The 21,410-nt window shown below is 42.2% G+C and overlaps 1 protein-coding gene across 3 annotated transcripts; it reads left to right on the top strand.

The window, feature by feature from the left end:
• The first annotated feature begins 9,295 nt into the window (after positions 1-9,295).
• Positions 9,296-12,164, top strand: LOC147449768 (uncharacterized). Of its 3 annotated transcripts, none has more exons than XM_086522127.1 (3): positions 9,296-9,563; positions 10,212-10,277; positions 10,362-12,164. In XM_086522127.1, exon 3 carries the CDS (start codon positions 10,774-10,776, stop codon positions 11,809-11,811), a length of 1,038 nt encoding a protein of 345 aa, XP_086378253.1. In that variant the 5' UTR covers positions 9,296-9,563; positions 10,212-10,277; positions 10,362-10,773; the 3' UTR covers positions 11,812-12,164. The 3 variants fall into 3 exon arrangements, with proteins under 3 accessions (XP_086378253.1, XP_086378251.1, XP_086378252.1); XM_086522125.1 differs by having other exon boundaries at positions 9,296-9,783; XM_086522126.1 differs by having other exon boundaries at positions 9,296-9,929.
• The last annotated feature ends 9,246 nt before the right edge of the window (positions 12,165-21,410 follow it).

Below are 21,410 nucleotides of genomic sequence, written 5' to 3'. Positions count from 1 at the left end.
AAGAGCTTGATGATCCACATAAAAATGGAATAACTTCCCCAATAGGTAATGCCTGAACTTTGTAGCACTAAAAACCATTCCGAGGGCTTCTCTTTCAGTAGTCGTATAGCCTTGTTCAGCCTAACTGAATCTCCGACTAGCAAAATAGACCAGATAGTCTGTTCTGCCATCTGGCTGAGCCAATATTTCCCCCATTGCCAATCCCGAAGCATCAACGTGTACTTGAAAAATAATATCCCAGTTCGGCTGCCTGAGGACTGGTTTACTGGTAATGGCTTTTTTCTGATTTTGGAAACTCTCCTTACACTCAGTAGTCCAATTGAACTTGCTGGTCTTCTTTGTAAGCTCATATAGTGGTACTGCTTGAGAAGCAAATTTGTGTACAAATCTTTTATAAAAATTCACATACCCCAAAAAAGAACTCAACTTAGAAGCAGTTCTGGGTGCTTTAGCTTGCTGGACACACTATATTTTATCATTGGCCATTTCTATTCCATTGCGGGAAACCACATGTCCCAGTAGCTGTCCCTTCCAAACCAGAAATACTGATTTAAATGGATTCAAGCAAATCCTTTTCTCCTGACAGCGTTTAAAAACCATCTCTAGGAATAGAAGGTGATGTTCCTCAGCTGAATAGACAGTGAAGTCATCCACGAAAATGGCGAGGAACCGATGAAGAAATTCATTAAACATCTCCATCATACACCGCTGAAAAGTAGCTGGTGCATTGCACAGGCCAAAAGGCATCACCAGATACATGAATGCTCCCCACTCAGTGATGAAAGTGGTCTTGGCCCTATCTTCCGGAGCAATCTGTAACTGGTTATAGCCGCTATAACCATCCATGAAACTATACATCTCATATCCTGCGATCTCATCAAGCAACATATCAGTAAAAGGTAAGGGAAATGGATCCTTAATGGTCTGGGCATTTAGTTTCCTATAGTCGACACAAACCCTTAATTTTCCATTCTTCTTAGGAACGACAACTATTGGAAATAACCAATCACTACTTGCTACTTCCGTAATGAACCCCACCTTGAGAAGATTATCAATCTCCTCCTTGACCTTCTTTCCATAGTTAGGGTTCATCCGGTATCTTTGTAGTCTGACTGGCCTAGCGTCCGGTTTTAGTGGTATTCAGTGCTGACAGACTTCACGATCTACTCCCTTCAAATCTGTATGTTCCCAGGCAAATACATCTTTATAGTTCTGGAACATTATCCGTGCCTTTTCTTTCATTAATGGTTTCAGGTGCTTGTTGACTTTGATCATTCTGGGATTTTTCTCTGATCCCAGGTTCCATTCCTCTACTTCCTGATCATCTGGAAGCAACTAGTTGGGTCCTCCTACTTTTCGTTTGGTCGACTCTTCAGCGTAGTCCCAAGAAGGCCCATTCATTTCTGAATTATTATTATGATCAGGTGGATATTCTTCTGGACATGCTGATTCTTCCATTATATCAGTATCAGCTGGGTCCTCCATTCTTTCAGTTAGCTGAACGGTTCTTTCCCCTGTATTGACTTCAGTGAATTGGTCAGGGAATTGTTTCTTCTGCTTGTCAGCTTGCTCTTTGTTTAGTAGGACTGCATTCAAATCAATTTCTGCCAAAGGAAAGATGTTCATTGCTGCCGGCATTCGCTCAATTTTCTTAGCTCGGTATTTCTGACACAACTCCTTCGGCCTCAGTTCCTTTTTCCAGCTCCTGGTGTTGTTGGTCTGAATTTTGATTCTGCCACTGGCCCCTTCTATGGTTAAAGTCTGGTTTGCGTAGTCATGAACAACATGTGTTGTTCTTAACCATGGGCGGCCTAATAGCATTCCATATGCGCCCTGCACATCCAAAACTAGGAAACTAGTTTTGAATTTTTCCCTCCTCACTCTTATCTCCATGTTTTCAATCATGCCCATTGCTTGTACGACTCGATGATCTACCATTCTTACTTTGAACGGTGCTGGTTTCATGTTGGTGATACCCATTCTTTGCTGAAGATGGGTTCCCATTATATTGACTCCTGCTCCTCCATCCAGTATGACACTTGAGAGAGGTTCCCACTGCTTCCTGACCTTGTAATCTACCTCAATAAGTGGAACTTTATCATCCCGAACAGCCGTCAGGTCTACTGTTCTGGCGTCTGCCTCAGTCTTCCTACGCTGCCTGATAAAGTTGGCCACCTCAGGTAAGGTCTTTCTTATATCCTCCAGCTCTACAATCAGCTTCTGGATTCTATCACAAATTTTCACCTGAATTTCCTCTTGCTCCTGGTCAGACTGATTGTCAGAGCTTGAAGAGCTAGTGTTCTCATACCGCCATTCTTCTTTAGCAGTACTTCCACTCTTTCCTTCCTCTTCCATCTCACCAGCTAGTGTATGTACCATAGCCAGCATGGTCTCTGTCATGGCCGGTACTGACTGATCTTTATCAGTCGATTGGGCTGGTATCTTCTGAATGACTCTAGCCTCGGAACTTTCTGGCTGCTCTTACAGCTTCTTAGCTAAATCCTCTGTGATTTTAGCTGCTAGTTCCCGCTGCTCTTGCCACTCATCTACCACCTTTTCCTTACCCTTGGCCTTCCAAACTTCCCTTTGTTGGGCCCACTTGCTGCTGTTGGAGTTGGCTGGTACTTCTGAAATGTCTGGAATCTCTTCAATGATCACTCCTTTGCTCCTGGTAACTACTCTGACTGGGACTGGCTCTGGTGCCTTAGCCTCAGTAGCAGTTGTTACCGGTGCATCTGGACATTGGGTTGCAAAATGACCATACTTCCCACAGGTATAGCAATTCATGCTTCTGGTATGGAAGTTGCCTCTTCCTCTTCCTCTGCCCATTCTTGGTTGGTATCTGCCTCGTCCTTGACCAGTACCACTGGTACCTGGTCCTTCTTCTTGGGCTACTTTGATTGGCTCTATCTTCACTGGTTCAGTGTAGGCAACCACTGATAGATCCTTTCCTTTCTTAAAATGGTGAATTCGGATGCCACAATTATTCCATAGGTGACCGAAGGCCTTGCAGTAGGTACATTGTGGACATTCCGTGGAGATATGGTCCTTGGATTTACATCTTGAACACCAAGTCTCCATCTTCCGGACCGGTTGTCTTGTGTGGCTAATCTCTGCAATCTGCCTAGCCATTTCTTCAATATTCTTGGTCCATGATCCTTTCTTTGATTTTTCCTTTGTCCGTTCATTGGAACTACTCTCGGAACTGATGGACGTTTCAGAAGCTTCAGTAGCCGAACTACTGCTACTGGTCCTTCGCTTCTTGTGGCTTTTTTCTTTCTTAGCTTGCTGTTCCAGTTTTAATGCTTGCTGGACCAGGTCATTGAATTTCTTTGTAGGGCCTGGTACTTCCTGTTCTCTCAGCTTCTTGCTTCTGAACCCATTCAGAAACCATGCCCTTAATCTTTTCTCAGACGGTGGTTCTTGCAGTTGTCTGGTCAGTTCTTTGATCTTTTCTACATAGCTACGTACTGACAAATTCTGCTGTTTGATCTGATCCAATTCACAGAGAATATCCTTATCTCCTCGATTGTCGGAATATTCCAACCTAAAGGCCTTAAGTAATTTATTATATGATCTCAGTTGGCATGCAGGGTAATGGTAATACCATTTCCTTGCTGCTTCCTTCAAGGTTTGTGGAAAGTATTCCCCCCAATCATCTTCATCAATGTTTTTTAGTTCAGCATACTGCTCAAAAGCTTGTATGTGAACATCAGGATCATCCTTTTTCCCTCCTTTGAACATGGGAAAGGAAATCTTCAGGGAAGCGGAGTAATCATGTCGATTACTGCTAATTCCACCAGTTCGCTTCTTGGCTTCAGACTGACGCTTGGGAGCCTTCTTGCAGTTGTCAGTGTCAGCATCCCAATCAATCTCTGTCTCTGTCTCAGTCTCAATATCCTCTCTGTTTTGTCTGCTAGAAGTTCGGTGACTTCCCTTTCTGCCTTTGATATGCTCATCGTTCTGGCGAGACTGAGAACTCTTGGAACTCTTTGCCTTTCGTGCTTCCCGTTCTGCCTGTCTGCGTCGAGAATGACTGGAATGCTGTGAGTCCTGCGCCTCATCAGCCTGACTATGCTCCTCCTGAGCCTCAGTGTCAGTCATTTTCTCTTGCTTGGGATCAGACTCTCTTCCTGACTCCTCAGGAATGGGGTCCACACGATTGGTAGATTTCCGGCCACGATTCGATTTTGGTGCCATTGCTGAAAACTTCAACTGGGAGAAGAGTCTTTCAATCAACGAGCTTCAGCTCTAGTCCCACCGTGATCGCCAAAATGGAATTGGAGTTGATCTCTTGAGACAGCTAATTCTAGTGTTGAAGGATTTCATCTACTGAGAGTAGGAAGAGTTCAGAAAACAAACTAGACAGAAATCAGTGACTAGACTGAAATATGAATACTGAAATGAGAATCAGACTTAAAGACTGGAATAAAGGTCAGATTTAGATTCAGAAGACTGTTGAGAAGTCAGTATCACTGGAATATATATATATATATATATCATGATTGAGATTACAGTGAATATGATTACAGAGAGAGAAAGTGTAGCCGATGATACTGCCACTGATGCTCGAGTGCAATTATAGCTCAAAGCGCTAATACAAGTGATAACAATTGCCAACCCGATATCAAAGTAATGGCCCCTATTTATATGCTTCGGGTTTACCGTAGTAATTACTAAGTGATTCACTGCCCATCTTCTAAGAACACGTTCCCACATGGTGACGCGCCAGCTGTCTACACAAGTCTGCCATCTTCAAGCCAGGGAACTTTAAAAACTATAGTTGAGAAGGTAACCCTCACCTACATCCATGGAAACAACACGACATTTAATTAGCATTGGCATCGTATGTAGGTGATGCATGTGTATTCCACATGTTATAGATGTCACCCAACTAGATTGCTTTCAAAGATAAATAATAAGAAAGGTCAAGTTAATCATATATTCATAGATGAAATCATTTACAAGGGGGAAAAAGAATATGAAGCCCCTTGTGCTTTACAAGCTCTCATGAGATAAGGTCGGAGACGAGTTTTATGAGGCATTTTAGCTTCGTATATACTTGTTTCTTGACTTTACAGAGTTTAGCATTAATGGCCGCTATTTTTTCTGGGTCAGTGACAATACTCATACGTGCAGTCAATACTTTGGAGTCGTTTGTAACATAAAAAGACATTTAGTAAGTAAGTCCTACACCCCCCTAAGTAAGAGTCGAAATCCAAATTTAAGGTAATAAGAATGAGTACTAATACCCTAAATCATAGTCCATATAGATGTGTTATTCCATATTTCCTCATATGTTCCAAAAGTTAGGAACGTGTGCCGCCAAGATCCATATTAATGATGCAATAAGAAGCCACTTATGGCCACAAGAAACAACCATAACAACCATATACCCCAACCCATCATACCCATATTCAGAGCCATAAACGGCCACCTTCAATCATAACCATGTTCCCAACCAACCATACTTACCCAATATGAGCAATCCTGTCAAAATTTTAAATACACAATCACTAAAACAGCAAGAGAGGTAAGCTTGATAACCAACCTAGAGGCTCAACAATAGAAGTACACCGCCACGAAAACCTTTCAAAAATTACAGGCCGTTGTCTTACACCCCCAAGTATATCTACCCCACCATATAGAGTCATTCACCAGGTATTTTAAGAAGAACACCAATCATTGTCCCCCCTTTAAAAAAAAAAACACACCACAATCACTGCAACAATTATCCAGTAAATGAAAGAGAATACCACCTTCTAATACTTTATTTACATGCCTATGACAAACCACATACGGCCTCATGAGCAACCATATTTACCATATTCCACAACTCATCATAACCATAACCATATTTGGCCATCATCCATCATTACCAACCATTCATTCGGACCATTAAGCCATTTTGCCCAAGATCAATAACCACCAGCATGGATCATATCTGCACCAGAATTCTCGGCTCATTAACCAACCCAGAAGTACATCCACCATAGTATAACCGCCATGGTAGCCTCACTTTAACATACACGCTGTCTTACACCCCACAAGTGGGTTAACCCCACTATATAGGGTAATACATCAGATATTTAATCAAAACCTTTATCCTTACACCCCCCCTTAAAAAAATCTTCCAAGGCCACAATTATCCGGTTTTTGAAAGAAGATACAACCTTTCGATGTTCTTTTTACATGCTTATGACAAACCGTAGAAATGTATTGACGGACATCCCTAAACTCGGAAGGAAGTTATAATCCAAAGCTGCAGACACCGAAAGGGTGCTCATACACATGCATATGATAAGACATTTAAAAGCAGTTCCTAACTCATAAGTTGAGTAAAAAACGACTAGTGCAATAAATACAAAATGGTTCAACATAAGTTGCCATTCAAGTACCACTATCGGCATATGCATGAGAATATCAACAAGTGAATCACAACCCATCAAACAATTCAGATAGCAATCCATTTTAATACCAAAGGTCATCTGAGATTGAGTCGGAGCGGCCAGCTCCACAATGGCTTGCTTATCGTTGCCCTTTGCCATAGATCCAACACTACCCCTTTGCACGTAAAGCTGTACGCAGTCCTAATGTATAGACTACTACACCCAAGTACACACACACACACACACCACCAATGCTAAGTGAGCATCCTTGCCCTTTGCCATAGATCCAACACTACCCCTTTGTAGGTAAAGCCGTACACAGTCCTAATTTACAAATTACTACACCCAAGTACATACACACCACCAATGTTAAGTCAGCATCTAAATCTCACCTTTTTATAGGGTTTGGAGAGTAGGTAGCACCTTCCTTCACAGTCGTAGGGCGGGCCCGACTTCAAGAGGGGAATGGTGCAACATCGCCGCCAAGTACACACACACACACACACACACACACACACACACACACACAGAGAGAGAGAGAGAGAGAGAGAGAGAGAGAGAGAGAGAGAGAGAGAGAGAGAGAGAGAGAGAGAATGAGATAACACTTAGTGGTGCAGTAGCGCAGACCAGTTAGGAGGGAGCCACCGTGAGGTTAAGCAAAAAATGGCAGGGTTTGCAGAGCCAAGAAACTCGCCAAAATATCATGACCGCTTTTAACTACAAGGGTTAGGTACCATTAAGGTACCACCCACTAGTATCCTTTTAGATTTATTCATTGAATTCAAGCCATATTCACCCAAGGTATCCAAACCAAGCCAATTATACCACGAATAAAGCAAGGCAATGCGTCCACCCCACTTAACCCAACCCAATCAATAACCAAGGGTTAGTTACCTAAGGTACCACTGACTTTTTTTTCTTTTACCTAGTGAATTTAAGCCGGTTATACACCAAGGGAACCCCCGACCAACAATCCCAGCAAAATATACCAAGGAAATAGCAACATGTCAGAACTAGCCATATGTGTGTATGTGTGTGTGTGTGTGCCCACCCTTACCCATGCACCATAACTAATGAGTCTAGTAGTCTCATTAGATATGGGCCTACTTCCTCGGTAAAATACTAAGTAATGCAACATCAAACTTGACTCCAGGCCATTCTTTTTTACTCAGAGCCGTCGTTATGGTAGAAATCAAAACTCTTTTATGGGAGCCATTAGCTTGAAACTTCCTAATAAGGACCCCCATTTCTTCTAGGGCTAATAATACATTAGAGGATGAGTAAATAATTAAATGAAGAATACTTAAATAGGTATGTAGAGTAATTTTGACGGCATGTTGCTCTTTTTCATTACAAACTCAGTAGCAGTAAGCTTAAGGTGATCCCCTTTCCAAAAAAATACAGTGGAAAAGTCACCAACAGAGTAAGTGTCAATATTCTATTGTAAGAGTAAGCTTAAGGTGCGTTTTGTGAAGGAAATACTATTGATAATTTCTTGTTCTAGAAAGGTGGGTTCAATCGCTAGACAAGGAGGGTAGATATCCAACACCTGCTGCTGCTGGGCAAAGTTGGGATTATTGATACTTAATATGTCATGCATAATTCAAAAAGTGTGATTACACTTTATAAGCAAAGATAACCCATCTGTATGGGAAGTATGCCTAATAATCCATTTATATTCGAAATATAGTAAATAAAGCTTACACATAGCAGGAGAACAAGAGGATCCCATAGGAATGCCACACGTTTGACAAAAGCAGCAATTATCAAGTACAACATAGCAGTGGTTCAGAACCCATTGAATGATTGTTTGAAACTGCCTACTATTCATGTGCGGAGAGGAGGCCTTGCTTACTTTCTTTACCCACCTAGTTGTCTTAACAAAGGATAGGCCAGAGAACCCTTCTTTGGCTTTATTGGAGAAAGCCAAGTCTATGAGAAAATTCAATACATTTATGAGACCATATTCACCTACTAAAGGGATATTTTCATAGCATTGGGTAATATCAGCTGTATATACTGAATAAATGGCAGATGGAAGGTTTAAGATGACATCAGATGGGTTACCAATTCCCCAAAAAGGTTGGATGTCCATTTTTGAGAAACGCACATATGTTTAATAGCACATATGTTTTTGAGCACATATGTCTTTTCTTTTAATAGCACATATGTTTTTGAGCTCGTCACATATCAAATTGTCCTTTAGTGACATGCTTCGTAATATCAACAAAAGGCAATTGGAAGCATCTGAGATCCATCAAAATTTACTTTTATGACTTTTAAAATTTGGAAACAGGATGGGAAGTTTGGTAGTATCCTCTTGAAATCCTAACTCAGTCATACTTTTTCATGTCCTCTAGATAATAATATCCAGGTCTTCTTCAATGTAGCAAAACTCGCCCCCTTACTGTTTTGTATATTTTTGTATGCCTCTCCTAGAACACCAACTACGTGGAGTATCCTCAATTATCAGTCGTTTTGAATATTGCAATATTTTGATCTCTCTCTCCTAATACAAATTCTGATGCTTTTACTGGAAAAGAAAAAGAAACATCCATCCTCTCTCTCTCTCTCTCTCTCTCTCTCTCTCTCTCTCCCCCAAAACCCCCCAAAGCAAGGATCGAACACAAAACGACATTGACTCTCTCTCTCTCTCTCTCTCTCTATTGATGATGATGAACTTTGTCGATAAGAGGGGAGACCAGGGATGCTGTACTGAAGAGAATCGGCAGCTTTGTGGGTTCTTTCACAGAAAGCAATGTTGCACCCACACTGACCCACTCATGCGCGGTATGGCTTTTTTGTGTCTGGCATTATCTCTGTTTTGTGATCTTGTGCGTGTGTGTGTGGAGAGAGAGAGAGAGAGAGAGAGAGAGAGGGAGATGAATGGCGTTGATTAGAATAAAGCTCTTTGAGGCTGGCAGTTGTTATGCACCCTTTATGTGTGTGCAATTGTTTAGACAGTTGATTGTGTCTGCTTGTCTTTGTGTTTTTTGTCTCCTGTGCGTTTGTGTGCGCACTTGCATTAGCGCGCATGCTTGCAAGTGTGCGCACACAGGTGTGCAAAGGCATGTGTGTGTGTGTGCGCGCACACAACAATGCCCCTCTCAAGCTAAGCTTGATTAGCAATGGCAGTTTCCTCTTGAGCTGTGCGTGTTTGATGGTGACAGATTTGTATGGGCCTGCCTTTGTACTTATTGACTGAGCTTGTTTGTATCTAGTGGGCATATGCACATCTTGGTCCTAAGCATATGAGCTATATTAGATGCATGCATCAATCGTGACGCACTCGCACTATCAGAGCGGAGTCGGACGGACACGTGCTTCTCACGTGATATAGTCTGGCTCTTCCACAAACGCCATTGAGCAATGTCTCCCCTCCTTCAATGACATGGTGAGAGTATGAGTGGGTTGACATACATTCATTTACATCCATACATAAGTGTATGTTGTGCATATGTGGGTGTGTGTAAGAGGGAGAAGACATAGCCTTATACCCATGAGTACGATACACAAGAGCTCATCAGCTCCAATATTGAGGTACCCAGCGTGTTTACTTGCTTAATGCAGAAGAACACAGAGGAGGACGGTGTGTGTGTGTGTGTGTGTGTGTGTTTTGTGGATTGCATGCATGTGTCAGTGTGTGTGACCTGTCTGGTTTATTATACAAGTGGAAATGTTTTGTGACTTCTGTTGCGATAAAAGCTTATTTGATTATCGATATATGGCATAATTTTTGGTACACGGAATCCAAATCTGGTCTCTATGTAAGTGGCTCCCTTGTTGACGTGCGTCTAATCGATATCCATTGTAACTGATTAGGTTGGTCAGTACCTGGCTAGACTGGCATGGATGATGGAGCTGCCTGTGGAGTTTGTTGAATTTTTGGTACACGGAATCCATATCTGGTCTATATGTAAGTGGCTAACTTGTTGACATGCATCTAATCAATATCCCTTTGTAAGTGAATAGGTTGGCTAGACTGGCATGGATGATGGAGCTGCTTGTCGAGCTTGTTGAATTTGCGACAATGTAAGCAAGTGTGAGAAGATGGATGAAAACAGAATATGAATGCTTGGTGATATAGGGAAGGCACTTTACATGGAGAGAGCGATACATGGCTTGATATTGTCGTGAAAGATGTAGACAGTGAGGTTTTGTTTGATGAGCCCAAAGAAGTACGGCATCAACAGAATAGGCAGCATACCCAAAGCTTTCAGTAATCAAGATGGCATTTTTGATGCTCATAACAGCCTGCAGCAATCGGTGATGGAGCTTTTGGAGCTTGAGAGTTCCCCTCTTCTGAAACAAGCGACACATCTTGTTGTTGAAAACTCCTCTGCGCTAGCTTTTGCCGATGTAAAGGTTTAGCGTGGATTTGTCCATGGCACCCATCAATAGATCACATGTCAATGTCGCAAAACCGATGATCACAAAAAACAGCAGTACAGGCGAAGGTACATTAGGGTCGCCGACGTCTTCTCTAACGGTGCGTGCTGTTGGCAGTAAAGACCGTCACAGCAAAGTAAGAACAGCGAAGGGGCTGCGTGACAGACGGGTGAGACTGTCAGCACCAACTGCGATTCAGTTCTTCGAAGTTCAAGACAGGCTGGGGTTCGATCAGCCGAGCAAAGCACTTGATTGGCTTATACGAAATGCACGGACAGCCATTGACGAGCTCGCTCCATTGCCGCCAGTCATTGTTAGCAGTGATAGAGATGTCGATAGGGCAATGGAAAACATAGCACAAGAAATAAACATAGGGCAAGGGCAAGATGTGGATGAGCAGCAAGAAACGGCTTTGCTCGATGTCGAGCAGCAAAAGACCAGTGATTTTCAGGGTGGATCAAGGGCAACATTATTGGCAAGAAGCAGAACACGCGAGTGCATGAAAGAGAGGACTGAATTTGATGAGGTTCCACCAGCATTGTCAGCTCTTTTTACATCCTCTTCAGCAACCAGCGAAGCAAAGCAGTCGAGCATTCAACAGCTACCATCTGCTAATCACAATCCTACCCAGCAATCCTCTGACGTCATGTCACTACAGCCCAGGATAATTGCCCACTCTCTGCATCTTCCTACTTACTCACTTTATACTTCATCGGAGCCAAATGGCCCACTTGGTCTCCATGACTCTCCGCATCAGCTGGCACAGTTCTCTGTTCCTCCAGCAGATCAACAGATGGTTGGAACTAGCTATTGCATCTCACCCGGGGGTACCCTTCAGTCCATTTTCAATGATGTTTTCACCGATTTCAATAACTCACTTTTACATAATGTGCCCATTTTGGAGCTGTATCCTTTAATTGGGCTTCATGATGGTGCTGCAGCATTGCACCCAGCTTTCATGGCATCACCTCAAGTTCACAAGCTAGCCCAACAGCCGCACGAACCAGGACGGAGCGCTTCATCCTTAATTTAGTGTTCGCACGCCTGATTCCATACATACAGGTGGCAAATAGGTGCAAAGCTTGTAACATCATGTTGATATGGTGGTCATACATTTCATCTGTATTCTGCAACCAACATGCATGCATTGACATGGAGTGTGGCATACCAATAAATGGCTCAAGCAGAATATATGGAGAAGAGACCCATGCCAACAGTCAGATGAACAACTCTTCCCAAACTCCATGGTTTTGTTTGCTCTAAATGTATATGGTCTTCGTTCTGTCTACAAACCATCGCTTAATATGGCCATACAAAACCTACAGTCTTTACATTGCACAGTGACTCGTAACGACGATGCAATTTCATCACAGTTTTCTGAGTAAACAGGGCTTATATAGAGTCTCAATGCACGAATAACATGCAAGCGCGTGGTCTACTTACTTGACAACATCTATTAGTCTGGAAACGTCTAGCACATGATGACTAATTTGGTCCAACTCACATCTGGATATAAGTGCCTGGCCGGTGTAAGTAGATACGTTCTTATAAGTAGTGTCTTCATTCAAAGGTTTAGCAGAGTCTTGCTCATCATCCGCTACATCATTAGCTTCACCATTCAGTGCCTGCATCAAGGGCAGGAGATCAGGTCTGATAGAGAAGAAGCCACCGATGTGATGACCATCTCTGCCAATGGTTCGCTTTGTTGTGAGGTTCTTTGTTCCCATAGATGTGGAGGTGAAGGCTGCAAAGCCATATTGTCAGAAACACCAGAGTACTCATTAACGTCAAAGCTTCTCCTTCTGCTTCGTCTGCTTCTTCGTCTTCTTTCCCTTCTTTGGCGCCTGTGCGAGTAGCCCTCTCTTTGTGTGAGAGAGAGTCGTGAAAGCTCGAAAAGCAAAACAGGGCTCATTCAGCTAAGCCAAGGATTTTCAAGACCAAGCTGTGCGTGTAGTAAAAGAAATGGCCTCGATGAGAATGAAGCAATGACCGAGTGCCACATGGCACGCCTCAGCTCGCCCTGCTGGTGCTCGTCTGTAAACGAGAGAGAGAGAGAGAGAGAGAGAGAGAGAGAGCCTCTGCGTCGAGCGGATGACATTAGAGACAGAGAGGTCGGTGAGAGAAGCTTCGCCAGAGAGCGAGACGATCCACCTGTTAACCATCCGATCGTGTATCAACCTCACCCTTTTCCTCCGTTCCACCCTTTTTTTCAAAATTGACCACACATATATATATTCACTAGCTACTACTACCCAAAGTTTGATCTATATCGAGCCTTTGATGGTCCCCTCACAAAATCACACCCAAGGTCTGATCTCTCTTTCGACTCTTGTAGCATGATACTTACAATATCTTATTAGAAATTTGTAGCAAGGATGAAGCTCACAGCACATTAATTGAGACAAATATCATAGAGAGAGAGAGAGAGAGAGAGAGAGAGAGAGAGAGAGCCTTGCGTGGAGTCCACAACAAGAGAGTCTTATGTAGAGCTTACTCGATCTGAAAGAGAGACAGACTGATAGAGAGATCCAAATATTTTTTCGCTCTCTCAAGAGTTGCTATCTTACTGTGGAGAGAGAGAGAGAGAGAGAGAGAGAGAGAGAGAGAGAACAAGAGTTAGAATATAGACATGTGCTTTTAGATTAATCTCAACACATGATCAAAGGCAATGGGTCCAAATGGGAGATGGTCTAGCAAAGAGCAATGCCAGCTAATGGAGCTTAAAAGGCCTTAGGGTTACCTTCATTAAAGACCTCCAAAGGTTAGTGTTAAAAGTCCTTAGACCTAGGATCTTAATCAAGCAGGGGCTGACCTTGAGGTGGGAACCCTGCCCAAACTTGAGGTGCTTGTCGTGCTTAATGACTAAGGTGCTTGAGGTGCTTGTCGTGCTTGATGACTAAGGTACTTGAGGTGCTTCATGGCTAAGGTTCTTGAGGGGCTTAAGGTGTTCCAAAAAGTCAATCATATCCCTGCACAAGTGGGGGTGAGCCCTACAAGTAGGGGCATGAGAGAGAACACACCCACCCACACTTACTCACTCAAGGCAAGCCAAGTCTAAAGAGGCAACAAGGACACATGTCAAGTTCCTTGCCCTCATAAGGTGCGTAAAGCTTATTGGTTGACCTCTAAAGGGGTCCAATGAGAATTCAATTTATTTAATTAATTGTTTAAAGCATTTTTCAAGCCCTCTCTCTTCTGAAAGGGAAAAGGAGGATACTTGTCCAAATGCTACCATGGTTGCTTGATATGCACTATGCATGTGATTGGCTGGGCTTGTAGGGGTCCAATCAAATTCAAAGATGAGCTACAAGGAGGGTTTGACCAAAGAAAGCTAGGGGTGTGCTTGGGGGGTATACTCTCTCTCACACACACTCACATGCTCTCATTCTCACTTTGTGAAAGTGCAAGAACTCCATATCCTTCTCCAAGCTTGAGAAGTTGAGAGCCTACACCAACACTCTTGGCTATGGAATGCAAATCCAACCAAGAGCCATGCTTCAATACTATGCTAGCCATCTTATTCATCTTCATTACAATGCTACTATGCCATGCTAAGCTCCATGAGTTATGGTATGAGAGGGCACTATTTCTTTCTCGTAAGAATGATTCTTCTTCCTCTTTCCTACCCTGATTCCCTGCTAGCTCTCTCCACCTTTGAAGGTGTTTGAGGTCTTGTGATTGAGGCCGAGGACAAGTTAATGCTTTCATTAGCTAAGTTACGGGCATAATTGTGGTGCATGAAGCTCTCTATCTTCATTAAACCATCAAGGTCTCAAGGAACACAAAGTTGTATTGTACCAAGTCTCTCTTTATGGGAGAAGCTATAATACAAAAGCCTTTTGGAGGGGGGACCGGCTCCACATAAATCCGGTCCTCAAATGTTGTCAAGTTCTCTAATTCTCTCTCTTGCAAATTATTGTTCATGCCAAGTTAATTAAGTACAGTGGTTATGTTGTTACCTCTAATCAAGTTCACCCTCTACTTTCTCAAATTATTCATAAAAATTCTCACTAAATTTTTCTTAATTATGCTATTCTCAATGTTCATAGTCCATTTCCATTACATCGGTGTTAGAGCTATTAGTTTCTCTTTTCTTGAAGAGAGGTCCTTAAGTTGTCCGTGAAAGGTTGGACTTGTTCATTGCAAGAGGGTAAGTGGATAGGGATCTATTGTCTTGGACTTAGTTTGTACACCGTTGGGACATAGACTTAATAAATGAGTATGTCGGGGCCTGCCTTTGGCTTAACCATTATTGAGCTACAAGAAATCTCAATAGGAACCATAATCAAGCGGGCCATGTTAGACCCTCTCTACTACTCTTTGCAATCAACAATCTCTAAACCACGGGTGTGGCTTCTTCAGAGCTAGTTTTCAAAGGTAAAGAAGAGTAGCAACTAAGTTTGTTGAGGGTAGCAAAGCACAAACTAGCATACACATAAGTTTAATTAGCATGGCTAACAATAATCAAGAGAGTAGAATGAATATTGATAACTTTAATTTTGCACATGAAGGTGCTACGCATGATGCTCAATGTTTGTGTATTATCTTGTTACTAGGTTGCAACAAGCTATGGGCAACCCTGCCTTGCAAGCCAAAGCTACCCAATAACTTTGTTCTTATGGAATTTCCCTAGCTCTCCAAGAAGAGAGAGAGAGACCTTAGGAAGCCTCTTGTTGAGACTTCCAAAAGAAGACTCTCTCCGATAAGAGAAGAGGAGGATCCAATGAACGAGAAAGAAGTGAATCTCCGAATTCCTATGAAGATGTGGCTCCACGAAGACGACGGTCTCGACAATCCATAACTCCTCCGAAGAGGAAAATATTATCCTATAGTCCTTCTCCTTGTCACTCCAAAAGGGAAGAGAGGAAACAAAGGAAGGAAAAGACAAGAAAGAGGTCACCCTCTTCTCCTTCTTCTTCACCTTCCTCCTCTTCCAACGAAAGCAGCGGTTATTCTCCTCGAGAATACAAGATGCAAATCTTACCCTACTTGGAAAAGGTCCCAAAAGCTTAAAAAGTTCAAAGAGGGAGGAAAGAGTATCTCTTTTCTCACCGATGATGGCACCTTTGGTGCTACATACAAAGTATTGGCCTTCATCCAACAATTCGATGTGGCCATTAGAGACGAGGGATTCACAAAGTCCTCCAAGTTACACCATGTAGCTATTTCGTCAATGGTGGCCTAGTCTCCGTGGGAATGGCGAAGCCCCAAGGACATGGAAAACTCTACGAGTTTCCATAATGAAGCAATTCCTTGCAAGCAATTTCAAGGACAAAGTGCTTACTGAATGGAGAAGCTTGAAGCTACTCTCCCACGAGTCTATCCACAAATATGTAGACAAGCTTTGGGATTTACATCTCAAAGCTATAGTCTTTGAAAAGATAGACTTCGTCGAGCAAAAGCAACAATTTTGTGCAGGATTACCTAAAGAAATGACCGAGTATGTCAACTCTTAATGGCTTGGTTCTCTATCACCGATGTCATCCACCACACTATGGTTGCATCTTGTATCAATTTCCTACAAGGGGCTAAAAGGAATGCCAAGCCCATGGAAAACAAAGATCAAAATGATGCAAAGGGGAAGAACAATGCTCAAAATTTTCCCAAAGGCAATTCCAACAACAACAAAAACAAGAACAAGGAGAAAGGAGTTTACAAAGGTAAAAACAAACTCTCTCCTGAAGAGCTAGAGGCTTTTTGTAAAGATCACAAATGCTTTAAGTGTGTGAAGCAAGGACATGGCTATCGTTCTTGCCCCAAAAGAAATGTCCGTAATGAGACTCCTAGAGCTTCCACGTTCGAAGCTCCAAAAGAGGATGCTCATTGCAAAGGATCATCCCTTTCATATGCTTGGGGTAAGGTGAGGGAGCATGATTCCTTCATCCTATTTGATCCTAGCTCTACTCACAACTTCATATCAACGGAGTTGGCCACAAAGCTGGGCATACAAGCTTTTGAGATGGGAGATACTATAACTGCCAAGATGGAGCTTTTAAGGGACAACAAGCCTCCGTTTCTCCCTTGATTAGGAAGTTGAGGCTTCATATCCAAAGCTACATCGACAAAGGAGACTTTTTCATCTCTCCTCTCCAACATGAGGATGTTATCCTAGGGACACCATGGTTCAACCGCATGGATGCCAACATGAAGTTCCCTGAAAGGAGAATCTACTTCACCTACAGGGAAAAGAGCATATACATAGATGCTAATGAGTCCGGTCATACTGCACCACTTGTAAATTCACCTGTTTTTGTTAAGTCAATGAAAAGCTCACTTTTCTTGTATATGATTTTTGTCAAAGAGTCTCTAAATGATGCTAATGTTTTAACAAAACAAAGTGATAGGAATCAAGAAGAATTAGACTTGTCTAATTTCCTTAATCCAAGATGTATTTATCGATGACATCCCTATGGAGTTACCTCTAAAACGAGGGGATGATGACCATATGATAGAGCTTCTGCCCCGGAGCTCACCGTCTAATAAACCTCCTTATAGTGTTTCTCAAGCTCAAAAAGAGAAGATTATGAGGCAAGGGCATGAGCTGGTAGACAAGAAGATGGTGAGGCCTAGCTCCTCCCCCTTTTGTTCACCAGTCCCTTTAGTGAAAAAGAAAGATGGCACATACCGTATGTGTGTGGAATATCAAGCACTAAATTGTATCACTATCAAAAAAAGATTTCCCATACCGTGGGTAGAAGATCTATTTGATAAGCTGCAAGGTTAGACCTACTTCTGTAGGATTGACCTTAAAAGTGGTTATCATCAAATAAGGATAGTGAATAAAGAAATTGTAAAGACCGCGTTTCGTACAACATTTGGTCTTTATGAATATCTTGTCATGCCTTTTGGTTTGACAAATGCTCCAGTCATGTTCAACCGTCTAATGGAGGAAATATTTAGACCCTACCACAAGTTCATCGGAGTGTTCTTTGATGATATTATCATCTAATCCAAATCTTTGGAGGAGCATAAGCAACATCTCCAGGTAGTTTTTCAAGCTATGAGGGAGAATAAACTTTTCATTAACAAAAAAAAGAGTGATTTTTTCCTCCAAGAGATTCAATGCTTAGGTCATATTATCTCTCAAGATGGTATCAATATGGATCCAACCAAGCTTGAGGTAATAAAAGGATGGCATAATCCAAGGAATCTACATGAGCTACAAAGCTTTATTGGTATGTGTGCATACTATAGATGCTTCATAGCTAAATTCTCCCAAATAGCAGGACCACTACATGACTTGGCCAAGAAAAATGTTAAGTACATATGGACTACTAAAGAGCAAAGTGCTTTTGAAAAGATTAAAGAAAAGCTTACCTCTCAACCCGTACTTACACTATTGGATCTCTCAAAACCATTTGAGGTTCAATGTGATGCTTGTGGAGATTGCTTTGGAGCAGTTTTGCTTCAAGAAGGGCATGCCATAGCATATGAGAGTCAAAGACTCAACTTCGACGAGCAAGTATTGGGCATCTACAAGAAATATCTACTAGCTGTCCTACATGTCCTCGACACTTGGAAGCATTATCTATTGGGGACTCCATTTATCTTACGAACAAACCACCAAAGTCTTAATTGCTTCATGATGCAAACTAAGCTCTTCGACAAACAAATGAGGTGGTCAAATTTACTTTCGCAATTTAATTTACATATTGATGGTAACCATAATCAAGTGGCTCATGCACTATCACGACGATCGAGGGAAAAAGCGATGTCTATAGCAACTCACAATGATCTATCTTCCATGATAGATGAGTACGCTTTTGACCCTGATTTTAAAGACATAATGTTAGCCCTTGCCTTATGGAAGAAAGAGGAACCATTCACCTTGTAGGATGGCTATCTTCTCCATGGAAACAAGCTATGTGTTACTCACTCCCTTCGTGAGAAAGTGATGTATGAATCCTATGCTCCTCCCTATGCGGGGCATAAAGAAATTCAACCTACTCTTTGAGGAGTAGAGACGTATTTTTATTGGCCCACCATGAAAGTGGACATACAAGAGTATGTTTCCAAATGTGTGGTATACCAAAAGACCAAGTATGATAGAGCAAAACAATCTTGATTACTCTAGCCATTACCAATCCCTAATTCGCCATGGGAGAGTATATTCATGGATTTTATCTTTGGATTACCCAAGTCTATCCATGGGAATACAGGAATATGGACAATAATCGACAGGTTTTGCAAGCAAGCACACTTTATTCCTGTCAAAAAGACTACTAAGGCACACCAAATGGAAACCCTCTTCATATCTCAAATTTTCAAACACCATGGATTGCTAACATTCATCGTGTTAAATAGAGATCCTAGAATGAGAACTAATTTTTGGAAAGGTTTCTTTGAAAATCTAGGTGCAAGGTTGAATTTCTTTTTGGCCTATCACCCACAAATGGATGGCCAAAGTGAGATAGCTAACGTTACGATTCTCGATCTACTAAATACTTATGTTACATAAGTAGATCAACACTCACAATGGGAGAAGTATGTACCACTTGTAGAGTATGCGTACAATAACACTGTCCATACTACTACGGGGAATGTGCCTTTCAAAATCATTGAAGGAAGACCTAAACGTCCTTGCTACTTAAAGTACATGGGAAGATCTTCATTGCTGATCAGTATAGCCGAGACCTACAAGAATCTTTCCAAAAGATTAAGGAGGCTATATCCATCTCGCAACAAAGGCAAAAGGTAACAATTCCTTGCAAGCGATTCCAAGGACAAAGTGCTTACTAAATGGAGAAGCTTGAAGCTACTCTCCCACGAGTCTATCCACAAATATGTAGACAAGTTTTGGGATTTACATCTCAAAGCTACAGTCTTTCAAAAGATAGACTTCGTAGAGCAAAAACAACATTTTTGTGCAGGATTACTTGAAGAAATGGCCGAGTATGTCAACTCCCAACAACCTGGTTCTGCACATGCCAAGCTGTATAATATTTCCTCCATTATCCACTTTGGTCGACTAGTTCACTCGATTGCGCGTAGTGTCCTACACATGTCCAAAGGGGTCAATGGAGACATGCACTCTGAACATTTGTTCTACCTTCAAAAGAGATTCAAGACCAACCCATCTCCACCATTTTTCTCCCAATGTAGGATCAACAATCGCGAATGCATATCTTGTTATTTTTTTAGACTACGCGTTTGCCTCAAAGAATGCTTTTTTGTATCAGGCTTGAAACTATGTCGGAAGCATTCTATTTATCTCTACCACAATTTTTCCAGAGCAAGTGTATATTTTTCCTACAGACATGTCGCTAATAAACAAAAAAATCTATGTTTCTAGCATTTTATATCAATCTACAATCAAGCAAGCCGAGAACACGTAGTGGATGAAGAAACTGAAACATCAGCGCGACGTGTACATTGTACCATGACTTCTTTTCCACCCTTTTGTTGATCTCTGCCTGCATCCAGATATACACTACATGTGGTAGTTTCTCCATGATTGCTTCCTTTAAAGAAAGACTGTTAACCCTCACGCACATTCCTATCACCTACGACGGACGCAGTATTATTTATTTGGTAGAGTCAAGTATCGGGCTTGTCGGTCCAATAGGAAAAGGGTAAGAGTGATCGCCGATGAGAGGCGCACTCTAACTGGAACATTCAAGGGATTAGTTGGCTAAGCATGGGCACCCAAGTGTGAATGGGGCGAGCTCATATAAAAGTCACCTAAACCTAAAATTCACTTATTCTCTCATTTGTGCAATTGAAGTGTGCTCTTGCTCCATCTCCATCTTCTTCTTCTTCATCTCCTTGTGTGTGTGTGTATGTGCGAGAGAGAGAGAGAGAGAGAGAGAGAGAGAGAGAGAGAGAGAGAGAGAGAGAGAGAGAGAGAGAGAGCAATCGAGCATTGCGACGACGGCACGGTGACGACGAAGCAGTTGAGCGCGGCGCAGCGGCAACTCCTTCTTCGCGGCGAGGAATTCTCCACGACTGCAAGCGTAGAGAGGTGAGTGACACACCATCGCCATCTTTGAGCTTACTAGTTTAGGCTAGTTGCGTTCTTGGAGCCATTTGTGGCTCGCACACAGTGTATTGGCAAGTGCCTTGCATTGACACGTGCAACATACGCGCACATTTTTGGCGCCGCTGCCGGGGAATGCCATACACTAAGCTTGAATGGCACTCTGTGCTTCTTTTGTGGTGCAATTTCAATTGTAGGAAAGGTAGGGAAGGAAGGTGTGTGTGTTGAGAAGAAGGATTTTGTGTTGCTACTGTGTATTTCTTTATTAATGAAGTTTTGAAAGGTTAATGTGTTTCTTCTGTGGTAAGGTCTTAATATTAAGGTTGTTAGTTCTGTGTAATGTAATGTATAGTAAGTAGGAAGTATATCTGTGAGAGCTAATGAAGTGTGTTAGTGTGTAACAATAGGTGTATTAGTTGTAAGTAGGTAGGTAGAGTGTGTGTGTGTGTGTGTGCTCGCGCGCAGGCCGCGGCGACCTGATCTCCAAAAATAAAATAAAAAAATAAAGGTAGGACTGGGATCGGGAACATCTCCCTGACCCAAGCCCAGACTCAAGCCCAAGCTCATGCTCAGGCTCAGGCCTCAGTCGCCCTTTAAAATTACGTATTTTAGCTTCACACGTAGCTAAAAATTGACTTTTTTAGCTTCACACGTAG

The sequence above is a fragment of the Adiantum capillus-veneris genome, chromosome 10 (genome assembly GCF_014529385.1).
Source record: "Adiantum capillus-veneris isolate H3 chromosome 10, ASM1452938v2, whole genome shotgun sequence".
Taxonomy (NCBI): domain Eukaryota; kingdom Viridiplantae; phylum Streptophyta; class Polypodiopsida; order Polypodiales; family Pteridaceae; genus Adiantum; species Adiantum capillus-veneris.
Note: the sequence above shows the minus strand (reverse complement) of the source record. Positions and strands in the feature narration are given on the sequence as shown.